This window comes from Morone saxatilis, unplaced genomic scaffold (genome assembly GCF_004916995.1).
Source record: "Morone saxatilis isolate NCDOM2014 unplaced genomic scaffold, NCSU_SB_2.0 Contig4, whole genome shotgun sequence".
Taxonomy (NCBI): domain Eukaryota; kingdom Metazoa; phylum Chordata; class Actinopteri; family Moronidae; genus Morone; species Morone saxatilis.
The window spans coordinates 10,282,934-10,297,253 of NW_023339984.1; the positions used below are offsets into that span (position 1 = coordinate 10,282,934).

General features: G+C 41.4%; 3 protein-coding genes across 3 annotated transcripts; 1 reads left to right on the plus strand and 2 right to left on the minus strand.

The window, feature by feature from the left end:
• Positions 1 to 2,625: 2,625 nt before the first annotated feature.
• On the minus strand, positions 2,626 to 6,397 carry LOC118337826. Its single transcript, XM_035674935.1, has 3 exons — positions 6,208 to 6,397; positions 6,011 to 6,081; positions 2,626 to 5,486 (listed from the first exon to the last, which is right to left on the minus strand). The coding sequence occupies exons 1-3, from the start codon at positions 6,234 to 6,236 to the stop codon at positions 2,674 to 2,676; spliced, it is 2,913 nt and encodes a 970-aa protein (XP_035530828.1). The 5' UTR covers positions 6,237 to 6,397; the 3' UTR covers positions 2,626 to 2,673.
• A 397-nt stretch (positions 6,398 to 6,794) lies between these two features.
• si:ch73-335l21.4 (RING finger protein 227) lies at positions 6,795 to 8,229 on the minus strand. The gene is made up of 2 exons (XM_035674898.1): positions 7,665 to 8,229; positions 6,795 to 7,198 (listed from the first exon to the last, which is right to left on the minus strand). Exons 1-2 carry the CDS (start codon positions 8,146 to 8,148, stop codon positions 7,140 to 7,142), a joined length of 543 nt encoding a protein of 180 aa, XP_035530791.1. The 5' UTR covers positions 8,149 to 8,229; the 3' UTR covers positions 6,795 to 7,139.
• A 3,604-nt stretch (positions 8,230 to 11,833) lies between these two features.
• si:ch73-335l21.2 lies at positions 11,834 to 14,235 on the plus strand. The gene has a single exon (XM_035675511.1). It carries the CDS (start codon positions 12,246 to 12,248, stop codon positions 12,894 to 12,896), a length of 651 nt encoding a protein of 216 aa, XP_035531404.1. The 5' UTR covers positions 11,834 to 12,245; the 3' UTR covers positions 12,897 to 14,235.
• Positions 14,236 to 14,320: the final 85 nt, after the last annotated feature.

Sequence of the window (14,320 nt, forward strand, 5' to 3'; positions counted from 1 at the left end):
AGAAGGAGGAGGAGAAGAAGAAGGAGGAGGAGAAGGAGGAGGGAGTTGAGGAGGGCGTTTTGGGAGAGTAGTGGTGAGGAGGGGGACTGTGAGGCCTCTGTGCTTTATTTTCCTTGAAAGCTCCCTGAAAACCGCAGACACATGGTACAGAATTCCCCTCGCAGTAGGAGAGGGGGAGGGCCGGCTTTGCAAAAGAACACCACACTGTCTGTGATAAACACACACACACACACACAATATTACAGGCGAGTACACACACTTGGAAAGGAAGGCAGTGTGTGAACCAGACACTCAGCTACACAAAAAGGCAGCGCAGAAAGAGGGGAACTTTGAAGGTGCCGACAGGCCAACGCCTTGACATGCCTGCGCGCGGAAAACCTCAAAACATCATATCACCTACATACCTCTTAGCTCTATGGGAAAGCGGACGGTCCCACTTTCCACGGCTATTGGTATGGTGGTGGTGGTGGTGGTAGTGGGATGAGGGTGTGTGTGTGTGTGTGGGGGGGGGGTTAATCCAATGTACAATGTGGTTAACTTTGACTGGCAGATCCCTCAAACCCTCCCACCCTCTCTTCGCCGTGGGGCCCCTTTGAGCTTGTAGATTGAGGACAAACTGGTATTTAGGTGGAATTGGCTGACTGGGAAAAAGTGAAGGGTCAGGTGGTGTGAATGGATCCGTTAGGAGCTGTGATGTGGGCTTAGCGTGGACCCAATGCCCCTGAAACAGTGTGCTCGGTTGGCTGATTGATCAGCGCGAAAACACGGACGTACATTTTGCCCTCAACTGTCAGCTTTTCTTAATCTCGTAAAGACCAAAAATCACACATATTCTGCAGTTTATGTTATAATTTGTTATGTTAGTAGCCCAACAGGACTCCACAGCATGAGACCTACAACATCCACCACTTGAGGTCACACGTGGGATAATAAAAATGGATGAGTAACGCCATCTAGTGGAATACCTAGTATCTGCTGTTGCTGTAAATGCATAATTGTTGATTGATGTATAATTCATTCATTTCAGTTGCCACTAACAATATAGATAAGATTATAGCAGCATGGTTCTTGTGATTGCAGCTAACAAACAAATTCCATTAAAGTCTGTATTCCCTTTATGGCCTAAATCGATAGGAACAAACCACATAATGACTTGTTTTATTCAATTACTCTTTGTGTTCTTATTAATGGCTTGGCAAAGTCAGAAAAAGACCTTCTCCCAAAGGGGAAGAACAAGTTTTTCCATCTCACAGCATGTTAACCCAGAGACCAGCATGCTGAAACCTTCCTCGTAAGCTCGAAAGAGGAGACGGAAAATCTGTGTCAGCACGCTGAATAGCCACTGCCTGCCTGGAAAATGAGGACACAAGGAATGGGAATACAATCAATTTATAAAAAGCCTCAAGTATGACCTTCCTTTGTTTTCCCTCTTCATACTTGACATTATTATGCAAATAATTTGCCAAATGAGGCAAAAGTTAAGCTCAGAAATCCACGTTTGACCTCTGTCGTTTTTCCACTCATCCTAAGGTTTCCGTTTCTCCTTGGAGAGAAGACTTGAGGTTGGGATGGATGTAATTTAATAAACATGCTGTATTACCAGACATGATTTGCAGTACATAGTATTTTCAAATAATTCTCAGTATTATTCGTAATCTGTGTGTAAAATCAGAACAGTGGGTTTTTTTACCACAGTGAATGAAACAATGGGGATCTGAGAAAGCTGAGGCAATATTGGTAAAAAATCCATGAAAAGCCAATTAATATATTTTCACAAATAAGTAGACTACATCCCTTAAGCTGATAATGATCAGGATGGACAGGGCTGCAGCTAACTAATATTTTCAGTATTGATTAAAGTGATGATTTATTTTTTCTCAATTTCAAAGACATGAAATAGTGAAAAAGTGTATCATGTCTTTAAATGTCTTATTTTATCCCACAAACACTCCAAACCCCAAAGATATACAAGAAAAAGAAAAGCAGAAAAACAAATATTTGGCATTTTGGATTCGAACGTGACTCAAAATAGTAAATTTTCTTATGATTGAATAATCGATTAATAAACTTTAACTCTAATAAACTCTGGTGATTATATATGTTTTTAGGCTTTATTTATAACACACTGTATTGTAGGCTACAGCTGTTCTTGCTATTGTGTCCACAGTTTGACATTTTGGGAAACAGGCTGATTCACTTTCTTGTTCTTCTCTAGCACCTGCAGCCAGTTAGCTTAGCTTTATTTAGCATGAAGAACAGAAATGGAGGAAACGGCTTCAAATCTGCCTACGAGCACCTCTTAAAGCTGACTAACACATCTCATCTGTTACAAAAACAGAAACGCCAAAAAATGTCATTTCCTGGTCAGGACCAGTTGCCAGGCAGCGGAAATTCCATGAAGTTACTGATGTCAAACTATTCCTGTAAACCCATTAAAAACAATTAGAAATGTTTTTTGAGAGAGATTTGGATGATCTTCACATTTGTTACAAAACACAAAAATATTTTTTTCCCATGGAACTATATTGAGAAATTGATATTCATAAACATATCTAATAATTCTTTATAATTTGTTAAATAATTGTTGATATCCACTTTTTACAAGAAAAAAATTAATTACAAGTACGTTTCCCACTTTTATTGGAACAATTAAACAAGTTTCATATGGGACAGTTACAATGACTTGAAGGAGATGTTTCCGGTTGATATTCGTAGATAATCTAGTTCGAACAAATCTTCACTAAGTCCCTGACTCTTTGTGGTATTGGTTGAAGAAGACACAATAAAGCCCCCACTTCCACTTCCACTTCCTTCGTCATCCAGGAACAGACCTGAAGTTTTCACGTCACTGTCAACTTCTTCACTTCTCCGCTTGTTTTCCTCAACGCTGCTCAAATATTCTTCCTCACCTTCCTTTTGTGCTTTAGGGCCTCTGCTGGTGTTGCCCCTACTATACACAGCATCCTCAGAGTTTAAGGTCCAATGACCCGCCCCTGCTTTTTGCTTGATGGCAGCTGTAGCGTCTGGAAAATAATCAGCCGTTGGTGTCTGAGTTGTAGCCCTGATGCCGCTGAACGAAGCACTTCCAACAATATCAGAGTACGTGACAGCTTTGACTCTAACAGGCCGCTTGGGAAGCCTGACTATGGCTAGGTTTCCATTGCTCAGAAACGTAGATTCATTGAGCTTTTTGCCATTAGTGTGTTTTTCATTCACGCGTTTGCCTCTCACCGTGCTGCTGGTGGAACTGCCGAGCAGCCTCGCCTTCATTGCAGGTAGTTTGGTTTTGTTGGACAGGCTTGGCTCAGACTTTTGGCTGGATTTGACCTCGAGGTCCACCGCTGATCTGATATAAGCTGAGGAGGTTGTGTGACTTGCAGATGCTGTAGAGGCGTTTTGTTCTTTGTACCTCCAGTGGGTTTTGTTATGAACATTCAGAGGGTGAAATCCCTGAGTGTTGATTTTGTGGGTCTTTTTGTATGTGTCAGGAGTAAATCTGGTAACAGTGCTTCCTGCTGTCTTTAAAAGTGGTTTCAGCTCTTCACTGCTTTGCTCATTTTGACTCTTTGTGGATACACGGCTGCTACCCGGCTCTGTTTTATTGTACCACCAGTGACTCCTGCTGCTCTTCGGTTGCCAGCTTCTAAGTTTAAAACTTTTAAAACCCTGCTGGACTCTGGCAGACTTGTCTGGTTCACTAACTAAAGGTTTGGCTCCCTCAAGTGGTCGATTGCCAAACCCTTTGAAACCAAATATTCTTCTGTAGTTTCTGAACTGTGTGCGATCTGGGTCTCTGCCCTTACCAGCATCACTTTCAGGCAGCGGAGGCCGGGCCTCCTTAAATCCTGATGTTAACGGCCTTGGAGTGGTCTTGGTTTGGATGATGTCTAAAGTACCAGGAGAAGGTGAGGAATAATCTGTGGGTGCCCTCTCAGGTTTCACTGTAGCAGTAGATGCTCCTCTCTGGCCAAAGCTGTACTTTGGTGACAAAGAGGGGTACACATTTGCGATTTTAAACTTTCCTTTGTCAAAGCGGAACCTCTGAGAGTTGAACCTTTCATCAGAGCGACTGGAGGAGAGAGCAGGTGACTCCTTCACAGCTCTCCATGTAGGACTCTTAAAACCTCTCAAACCGTAGATGCTTTTTGTGGTTACGCCAGGTCTGTGAGCTTGCATTGATCCTCTTGGCGTTGTAATAACCAGGCTACTCACTACAGATTTATCGCTGCCAGTGGCATAGTTACTCTGGAAATCTGCATGAGGTACCGGGACAAAACTTTCCATGGTAACGTCTTTCGGTGGAGCAGGATATACAGAGATTTGAGTTCCTGCTCTATCTATCTGAGCACCATACTGGGCCGCATTTGTATTTTGATACAGTGGATTGGCGTTATCAGACTGATGTTGTACTCCCTTTGTGGGCTCTTCTCTCTGTGGTTGCTCTAATTGTTTAAAATTTGAAGAAAACCTGCTGTAAACTTGTGGATTAGAGGGCCTTTGCTTATGTGCTGTTGTGGACAGAGCTCTGTGTCCATCACCAGCGACTGTATTAACTGCCTCGTGTCCACCATGAGAGGTCTGGGGGTCCTTGAACAGATACGACATGAGCTTTTTGTGTTTTGGTGTCTCACTGCTTCTCACCGAGTGCGGCCCGTGGTAGAAATCTGTGATTGATGATGTCAGTTTTTCTGGGCTTGGATTGCTTTTAATAACAGAGGCGTCTGGTCTATTGCTGATTGATGGTGCATGAGGGGCAGTTTGACTTGCGAAGCCGAGAAATTTGCTTGATTGAATCCCAGTAGATGTACTCCACGGCCCGGCTGCAGTGAGCTCATTTGTCTCTTTATAGCCACTGTAATGCCCTCTTGAGGTTGGCAGTGTAGTACTCCAATATGTACCCGTCTGGGATGAAAAAAGAGAAGAGTCAGAGGGTTGCCAAACAGTTTCATCTTTAGTCATCTTTGGAGAGTCATTTCTAGGAACTTTTTCTCTGTTGTAGGATTTCTGAGCATCTTTGGGCTCCCAAATGTGTGAAGGACTGGAGCTTTGATAAAAGAGACTGGTAGCTTCTTTGTAAGATGGTTTTCTAATAATGACTGAATTATAGGAATTTCCATTTTGGGCAACTTTTTGAGAGAGTGGATGGTAATTTACTCTGGATTGACGTGTCTCAAGGCTGCTTGCTGGCCTCACTCCACTCCACACTCTACTAATTCCTGCTTTGGCCTGTTTGTTATCTGGGATGTTTTGATGGTAACTAAAGCTACCTTTTGTAAACTGTAGAGGGTTTGACTGATGGTCAATGATTGACAAGGCTTTTCTGTAATTGCTGCTTGTCTCAGTTTCACTATTAGTTCCACGTTGGAGTCCAGTTTCGGTTGATAGCAGACCAATAAAAAGGGGATGATGTTGACTGTAAGGAATGTACAACCGTCTCAAGACATTGTGCTTCACTCCCTTGTCCACTTGGGTTGTTATGGGACTGGCTGAAGGTTAAAAAGGATGGGGACATAAGAAATAATGATTAGTTCTTTCTAATGCTGCTATACAAGCAAATAATTAATGTGACACATAGAAAAATCCCTCTTAAAGTTGCATTAATTAGTTAAATAGTCTTTGGTAAATCACTTTGATATTTAATGCTAATTTTATACCCTCATTTTAGTTAAATATAGGCTGAAATGCCTCAAGATCAAATACATTTCCAGATTTGTAAGTTGCTATAAATCTCATAAAAATAAAAGCATTATCACCACACATTTTTGTTACAAGACCTTAATCCTGGTGTGCCAAGTTAAAGACATGCATGAGAAAATATCTTCTCTGTTATTGTTAACACAATGAGCTGCAGCTTTAAGGAAACAAATATGTCAGCAACCAGTCTAACTCAATAAGCCAACACATGCCTCATGACATTTTTCAGACAGCCATTAAGATGAGCATTAGCTCACTAGAACTGCAGACGCTGCAGTGTTGCCCCCCTGGCAGATACTGGCCTGTTTGCACTCACCTCTTGCAGCATCTGAACGCATGATAAACGACATGACAGCTGCGCAGACCAGCGCAAAGACAAACAAGAGTCTGCAGAGACAGAGAGAAAGAGAGGAGAATTTATGGGAATCATAATTCTGTCAGGTAAAAATGACCATCAACCCTTTTCTAATGTTATGACCACATGTCCAAAAGCCCATAAAATATGATATTTACCTTGAGTAGAGAGTAGAGATTTTTAACATGATGGACCAGCTTCTTCCAAGTTTGTATGATTGTCAGAAAAAGTTGTAAAATAAGTTGTAGCAGTGTTGTTAGTCCGTGTGTTTCACTTGTCAAACATGAGTTACTGACGCTCTGCTGCTGGTTGTGAGTCTGATTGGAGGTAATGCTGTTCACCTGGCCTCGAGTAACCCACTTCCTGAAGCCGTCTTTGAAGAGTAGTCTTCCTTTTTTAACTTATTTCATGTAGAATTTGTTCAAATATTTGATCTACTTTGATGTAATTATCTTTAATTTGCTTTGATGTTTTTGCCTCATCCTTGAATGTTACTCTGTAAAGTGCTTTTTCTTTGTCCTAGACTTGATGCAACGTGTTCATTTTTTGTACACTCTGACACACCCAAACTCCCCTCCAAAATCCAGCCACTAGTTTGGACTTGATGCAGTTATTTTGACTGTATTTTGCACACACACACACACAGCTTGGCCATTGTGCTCAGTTTTTTTGTATGGCACATATTGACTGACTCACTCAAACACCCACTCAAAATTCAAAATGCAGACAAAGAACAAAGTGAAATGAAACCAGAGCTCATTTATTTTTCCTTAAATATGTAACAAACATATCAAAATAAATATACACTTATGAAAATAATAAATATAAATATATATATTAGTGCATTAATAGGCCTAAAATTGGCCACTTTGGCAATTCACAAGTTTTCCATTTTTCCTCATTAGAGAAGCTACATAGTGGTCATGGTTTACACAAGCTATCAGAAAGCTGAAAAGCTGAAAGTCTCGCCAGCAAGGTTTCATCATTGCCGTCGTCATCGTCATCATCATCATCAAGTCCATGTTGCCAAGAGAAGCATTGAAAATAAATACAGTATCACATTGTCCAGGGTATCTGAAGTTGTCCACTCTTAAAACATGTAGCAGGACATCATGGCGAGGTTCCTTATGTCATCACCGGTCATACAGTCTGGAAGAAGAAGACAGGACACATTAGAACTATTGATATAGCCAGTATGTGCATTTTTAAATAAAGCTTTCTGTTTTCTTACTATGGATACTAAACAGTTAAAATTACACATAAAAGGTGTGTTGTATTCTGCTCTAGATTATTTCAGGAGGATTACTTGTGTGAATAATGGATATATTGACAAGAAAATATAAACATAATGGATGATTTTATGAGTTTACACTGAAGCTAAACCTGACACTAAATCAAAACTAAACTGTGTACTTAACTGTGAAGCTAAGTTAGATGTGGCCTAATCTGTCTGTTTAATTGCCTTAAAAGAGCACCCTGTATTATTAGCTGTTGCTACGATCACCACCAAACTTCACTCTCATTCTGGTCATTTTAAGAACTCCCTGATACTTTGTCCCAACAACATGACAAGTTAAAACCCCTAGTTATGAACCACAATCCGGTGTCTACTTACTCTCTCCGCTCCTCTGCCGTGAGCTCTTCCCGCTAATCTTCTGCCAAACTTTCCTCCAACCCCGCCGGATCCTCCCACTCCTGGAGTCCGCAAACGAGTCGCTCTCCTCGGCCTGACTGTCGGGAAGCGTCGCCTCCTCGCAGTCGCCAAAGCCGCCTTGAACGTGACCGTCCTCCTCCTCCTCTTCCTCCGGGTCCTCCTCCTGATCGAGGACCCCCTCTGCCAACAGCCGCTCCAGGACGCACTCATCCACCCTCAGCCCGGCTCTCACCGTCCCCTCTCCGGAGATGGAAGTGGTGTGTCGGCACAGCGGGCAGACGATGGACTTGTCCGCTCCCGGATGAGCCTCTTCGGGCCCCAGGGGTCGTGAGAGGGCCAGCAGGCAGCTCTCACAGAAGCTGTGTTTGCACAGGAGCTCCCGGGGACACCGCCGACCTGCGTTATAGGTCCGGTAACAAATTCCGCACTCAAGCTCTGAATACATCCTGGGTTCTCTGATCTGAGCTGCTCCTCACTGATTTACCTTTCAGGGTTTTTAATTTGAATGAATGAATCAGCCTATGAGTAAGTGGGCCATTTTATACAGGAGGGGTGTGAGGAAGTGCGTGGGAGGAGGAGGGACTCCTGAGGGGAGAAATGTAGTAGACTTGAGACAAGTAAACATAACCTATGAGTCAGTAAGCCCAAAATACACGTGATGCAATAGAAACCAGTTGGACCAACCCACTATTACGCACACACACACCTCCACGTAAACAATCAACAGTGTTGGTATTGTAATTGTGCTATGGCAACACATGGCAAATGTCAATAAAGCTTATTGGATTAGATTTTTTTTTTATTTTTAAATGTATTAACTGCCAGATGCAAGCTGAAGCAAGACATAATGACATTTTCAATTCATTAGTCATGAAGTGTCCCTGTTAAGGTTAAAAAAACATAATTCAAAAGTTCCCCTAATATATTCCCCTATTTAATCTAACATGCCCTCACTGATACTCCAGTGTGTGTGTGTGTGTGTGTGTAAAGTGATGTCATGTCAGCCCTTCCCACTCCATGATGGTAATCCCCAGACAATCCTCTTCCTATCAGTTGTTTGTCCTTTCATGGTGATTTCCGCTGAAATGTTGTTGGCCAACAACCAGACTCTCTCTCTCTCTGATAGAGAGAGATAGTCAGAGAGAGAGAGAGAGAGAGAGAGTGTGTGTGTGTGTGTGAGGAGTGAGTTACAGTCTTTTGTTAATTGTTTGTAAATGTTTGTTCTTGCAGGCCTTCCCGCTTTCTCATCCAGCATTTAACTTACTGTAAATGTGTAAAGTCATGTAAAATAAAAAGGAGGAAAATAACCCTTTTAACAAATTATTTACTTGGCTCTGTAGAAAAGTCAGGAGTATGTCTGAGCCATTGTTTTAATCATTTATAATATATTCTGTTATTGTAAAGGCACTCAGGTCTTAAGGAAAGTACATTTTTTGGATTGTTCCAAAATGATAACTTACAGGTTCACAGTTTTTAAGTCTATCTTTAAACAATACTGACGTGCCCAAATGTACAATAAAACAAATTTTGGTTGCTCTAATTTTTCCTCCTGTTTAAAATGGGACAGAATCTGGAGTCACTGTGGAATTTGTCCCCATCATCTTAAACCCCTGAACAAAAAACCCCACTAACATCTGCCTCTTGTCGTCACTCTTCTGCAGTCACAGGTATTTATCGGCTCCAGCAGTGACGGAAACATGAAACCTGGGTTGAGACACTATTTTTCACTGCTTTTGTGGCACCATTCAAAAACTGCAGTTCCTCGAATGGCCACTTGAGTTAAGTTATTATTGTTATTTATTATTTTTTTGTTTACAGTCTAATGGAACAATGTGTAAATACATAATTTGTTCTTTGTATTGGGCAAATCTGGAAATCACAGCTGTGGTGAAACATTTAAAAGAAAAAAAGATTTAAACATTTTGTTAAGTTTGGTAGTTACTTTGCAACTTTCTCAACTTTTTGGTAAAATCTTAAAAGCTTGATTGTTTAGTTTCAGGCTTTAGAGGAACTCAAGTTAAGCAATTATCCCATTAATTGGTTTTTCATAGTGAAAGTCTTATTGGTTCTAATCACTTAGTTTATTCAGACTAAAATAATACGACTAAAATAGCACAGTTGGCATCTACAACATCTGTACAGGACAAGCTGGTAACAAGGAAATCGTTCAATCAGGGTGTAACAGATACCGTACAGGTTATGTGACTTAATTTACACGTCAATAATTCACCTGAATGCACACAAACTGTTCTGTCCCTAAAACTTATGTACTTTTACTAGATTGTGACACCCACAAAAATTAAAAAAGTGATTTTTTTGTAATAGTATCCACTTAAACAACTCACTTTTAATGTAGAAAAAAGGAAAGGATGTTAATAATTACACCCTAATCCACAAGTTGCCATTTACAAACCTCTACATGCTGACTGTGTGGAAGCATAATAACATAATATGTGAGTATAGAGTAAGTCGGGATCAAGACACTCCAATCTGTCATTTTCTGCCTTGTGTGTCCTGGTTACCTTCACATCACCAAGGGTTTAATTACTGCAGAGCAAACCACAGAGATGCCTCATGGGGGACTAGACGGAGAGACGAGGACGAGTAAAATCAGGTGAGACGGAGCGAAAAACAGGAGGTTGCCAGCGAGCCAAGCTCAGACACGTAGCTGCAGAATATTAAGATAGAAACTTGAGTGGTTGGTGTGCACGCAGGAGACGGGAAGAAGACACTTTGCCAGGATGAGATCTGTACCAACATGAGAAGGAGTATGAACTGTGTGAGGGGAAGTACCTGGGTCGGTGGTGGGCATCAAAGTGTGCTCTGATCAAAGGAGTGTGTGGTGGGTAAGTGGCTTTCTTATCTGCTTCTTAGTGTGTAATGATGGATCGCTGCCAGTTTCTCTTTCAGTGTAGTCTCACTGAACCTGGTGGACTACATAGATTCAAGAGGGCTCATTTATTCATACTGTACAAGCCTTCAGTGCTGGCTTCAACACTTCCCTTCCACAACCTGTTTATCACTACACATAGTGTGATTTTGGAGAAAATTAAAGTGCTTATTGTTGGTGTAATTTATATATTTTAACCCCTATTATTTTGCTCTGGTTCTGTGATTTTCTAAGAAAAGGTCTCAGGCTGTGTGTTGCCTTGAACCAATTCAAAGGAGACCCCATCTGCTAAGCAACAATCCCCTCATGAGTGAGCTTAGGTTGCCCTGTAGTTATCCCATGTGAGCAACAAACAGGGACCAGTGTCAACGCTTTCATAAATCACAGCTTTTATACATGGATCAGATCAGGGGACTTCTACCTTTTAAATAAATGATTTAACATTGTGGGAAATATGAGTTAGACACTCGCTTCTCTCATGTGGCTTAGCATAAAGACTGGAAACAGGGGGAGATAGCTAGTTTAGCTCTGTCCAAAGGTAACAAAATCTGCCCACCGGCATCTCAAAAGCTTACTAAGTAACCCCCGTAAAGCCACAACATTTACACTTCTTTTTACTTTCAGAGAGAGCCATGCAAGCTGTTTTCTCCTGTTTCCAGTCTTTATGCTAAGTGGCTGCTGGCTGTAGCCTTATATTGAACAGAAATACACGACAGTGGTGTCAATATTCTCATCTAAGTCTTGGTAGAGAATGGAAATGTAAACGTATTTCCCAAAATGTCGAACTATACCTTCAAAATCTGCCAGGCTCAGCAGTTGACATTTAGTCAATGTGCCTTTCAAATATTCCTCCAACAACTTATTATTGCACTTCCATAAAGTTGGCAGACTTACAAGAAACACATTTAAATCGAAGTTTCAGTCTCAGGTATAGGTCAACCAAAACATTGGATCCTATATTTCCCATGATGCAACAGTGTTAGACCTTGTATAGGTTTCAAACTTGTGCTGTCAGTTTGTAACACAAGATCACCTCTAGAAATTGTAAAAGTCTAAGCCGAGACAACCCTGATGACATCATCTGGGTTATTTTGTCTTTCTTCAGAAATCTCCTCCAGAGCCACCGGAGTTATAACCATTTTTCAGACCGAATAATACTCAGTTAGTTAGTCAGTGGTCGCTTTTAATGACTCAAAGAAAACAAATCCCAGTGGAGAAAAAGGACCTGCACAAACACATGTATGCATGCAGAAAGTTTTAGCAGTGACTTATTACTTCCTTTAACAGCTTTTTTGTACTTTTTCTCATCAGTAATTTCCTAACCTCCTGGACGCTCTGACTGGAGCAGGCCAACACAAACTACGTGGGATCAGGGTGATTGTGAGCCAGGAGGGGGAGTTTGACGTTGCACAAGTGGTTAAGTGGATGTATGCTGTGACTCATGGGCTGAGGAATCTGTTCATAAAACTTAGAAGAAACAAAGCAGCATCCCAGGGCAGAGCAGAGCATTTAAACCCCTCCTGGAGTTCTCTTACAGAAGTACACTTTAAGTTGTTTTCTCTTTACAGATTTCACCATCTTCTGCTAAATATTCTTCCACAAGTTGCAGCACTGAGCTCCCAACTCCATCTACTTACCCTCCCTCCCACACCATGACAGGGGATGTTGTCCCAGCTCCCCAGCAGGGGGACCAGGCTGATGCAGCACCCGGCCCCAGCACCACCCCCGGGGAGCCCATGGATGTAGAATGTCCCATCTGCTACCAGGAGTATAACCAGTACAATAAATGCCCTCGGATGCTGGAGTGCCTTCATGTTTTTTGCACTGAATGCCTCCAGAGGATCCAGCTCTGCCCCTGCGACCCCCCCAACCCCCACAGCCCTCCAGCCATCCCCTGCCCCCTCTGCCGCCACCTCACCCCTCTGGAGGCCGGGAACGCCCTCTCCTTACCCTGCAACTCCCGCATCCTGGCCAGGCTGCCCCAAGTGGCCTTCCGCCTGCCTGTGGCCATGGCCAATCGCCTGGCCACGGTCACCCAGAGAGTGGTGCTCTCCCTGGAGGGCGAGAGCAGGGACACCCGCTTCATCATCCTGCCCACCGTGAGCCTGCGGGTGCAGCAGATGCACCCGGGCAGGCTGTACGGCACAGCGCCAGGCCTGGTGGGGGAAGAGGAAGTCATAGAGCAGAGCAAGAAGACGCTGTTCTGTGTGCAGCTGCTGGCCGTTATCTTCTGGGTGGTGTTTGTGATCACCTGCGTGGTTGGGGTGGTGTTTGGGCCAAATTTTTTAAATAGGAAACTGTGAGAGGAAACAGGATTTTATCTCTTTTTATAATAGCAGATGTAGTTATTGATATAAAATCATGATGTAGGCTGCAGGAAAGCACTGTAAAAAAGTAGGTGGACACATGACAGTTTAGAGAATACACATTATAATTTATTTTATGAAGACTGTGGTTGTTATTCTCCCTGTAGTTAAAGGACCAACTCAAATTCTCCTCTTATTTATAAAGTACCACCACTCACACCAATCTGTCCTCACTGTACTGTATGTGTTTGTTGCTCTTTTGTTAACGATAGACTGATGAAGAGTTCCCTCTAGTGGTTCATTTGGAGATGTAAGAACTGAGATTAAAAGGATTTTAAAAGGAAATGTGCTTTCTTTGTCCCAGGTTTCATAAGGTTTTCTCTGACTGTCACTCCGAATGCCATGAACTGAACAAAGCTGCCTTATATAACAGATGTACATTTTGAAAATAAATGAATAAGTGCGTTTGGATATTTAGAAACTATTTCAAGGATAAGGAATTTCATTTTCTTATCTGTTTATTGGATAAAGAATTGAATTACCTCCAGAAGTTCTCGTTCAACACAATGGCGTCTTATGTGAATAACTTGGCAGACTTTTATGTTGAGACTGATTGAGAGGAGTCAATAGGTCAGATTGGATAATTTAATGGCTATAATGATGCTATTTAATAGTATAATGATACTGAAAAGTGATTGCAAGACTTTCCTAATGTGTCTCATTTCTTCTTTATTGGGTTGTTTAGATCTTTTTGTTCTTGTTAATGGGGATGGATTAATCGATTTAACCCCAGGAGCCCCACTATCAGATTTTTTGGAAACTACAACACATCTTATTCATTATAAAACTAATATTTGTGTATTAGTGTACAAGCACATACAAAAAAGGAAATAAAAAAATGTATGCACTCATTCATTGTTTGTACTTTGTCCTGGGGCTATAGGGGGAGTAAGACTTTTACCTGACTACACTGAACTTATGAATTTATAAACTGTATTTATTTAAAATGATGTTGTTTTAAAGGTTTGATGAAGTTTGATGGAAGTTATTTGCCTTTACTTATTTACTACTTGAAATGATCAATTTATAATAATTATTATACTTTTTTATACTTTTTCCTCCCTCCTTCTTCTTCTCTACTCCTCCTACTCTTTGCACATATACCTGCACACCCCTCTGGTCATACACAACAAACTTTTTATATACACACTTTTCATAAAGAAACACATAAAAATCTGAAATATCTATACGTTGTTTTCCCATTAACAAAACAAAAAATCTGCACTAAATTCAAAGCCTCCATTTCCTACTGTTTTGTCTGTATATTTTGTTACTATGTCTGTTTAATTTGTCTAATATTGTACTATGTCCCATTGCACGAATAAAAAGAAGAAAAAAAAACATGTATATAGTTTGACTTA

What these genes read in the sequence shown, in the direction of transcription:
- LOC118337826 (XM_035674935.1), bottom strand. Translation starts at nt 6,236, where the DNA reads ATGTTAAAAATCTCTACTCTCTACTCAAG. An exon ending in ATCTCTACTCTCTACTCAAG is followed by an intron (nt 6,082 to 6,207) that starts GTAAATATCATA and finishes CTGTCTCTGCAG; the next exon opens with ACTCTTGTTTGTCTTTGCGC. An exon ending in GCGTTCAGATGCTGCAAGAG is followed by an intron (nt 5,487 to 6,010) that starts GTGAGTGCAAAC and finishes TTTAACCTTCAG; the next exon opens with CCAGTCCCATAACAACCCAA.
- si:ch73-335l21.4 (XM_035674898.1), bottom strand. Translation starts at nt 8,148, where the DNA reads ATGTATTCAGAGCTTGAGTGCGGAATTTGTTACCGGACCTATAACGCA. An exon ending in ACGGCAGAGGAGCGGAGAGA is followed by an intron (nt 7,199 to 7,664) that starts GTAAGTAGACAC and finishes TTCTTCTTCCAG; the next exon opens with ACTGTATGACCGGTGATGAC.
- si:ch73-335l21.2 (XM_035675511.1), top strand. Translation starts at nt 12,246, where the DNA reads ATGACAGGGGATGTTGTCCCAGCTCCCCAGCAGGGGGACCAGGCTGAT.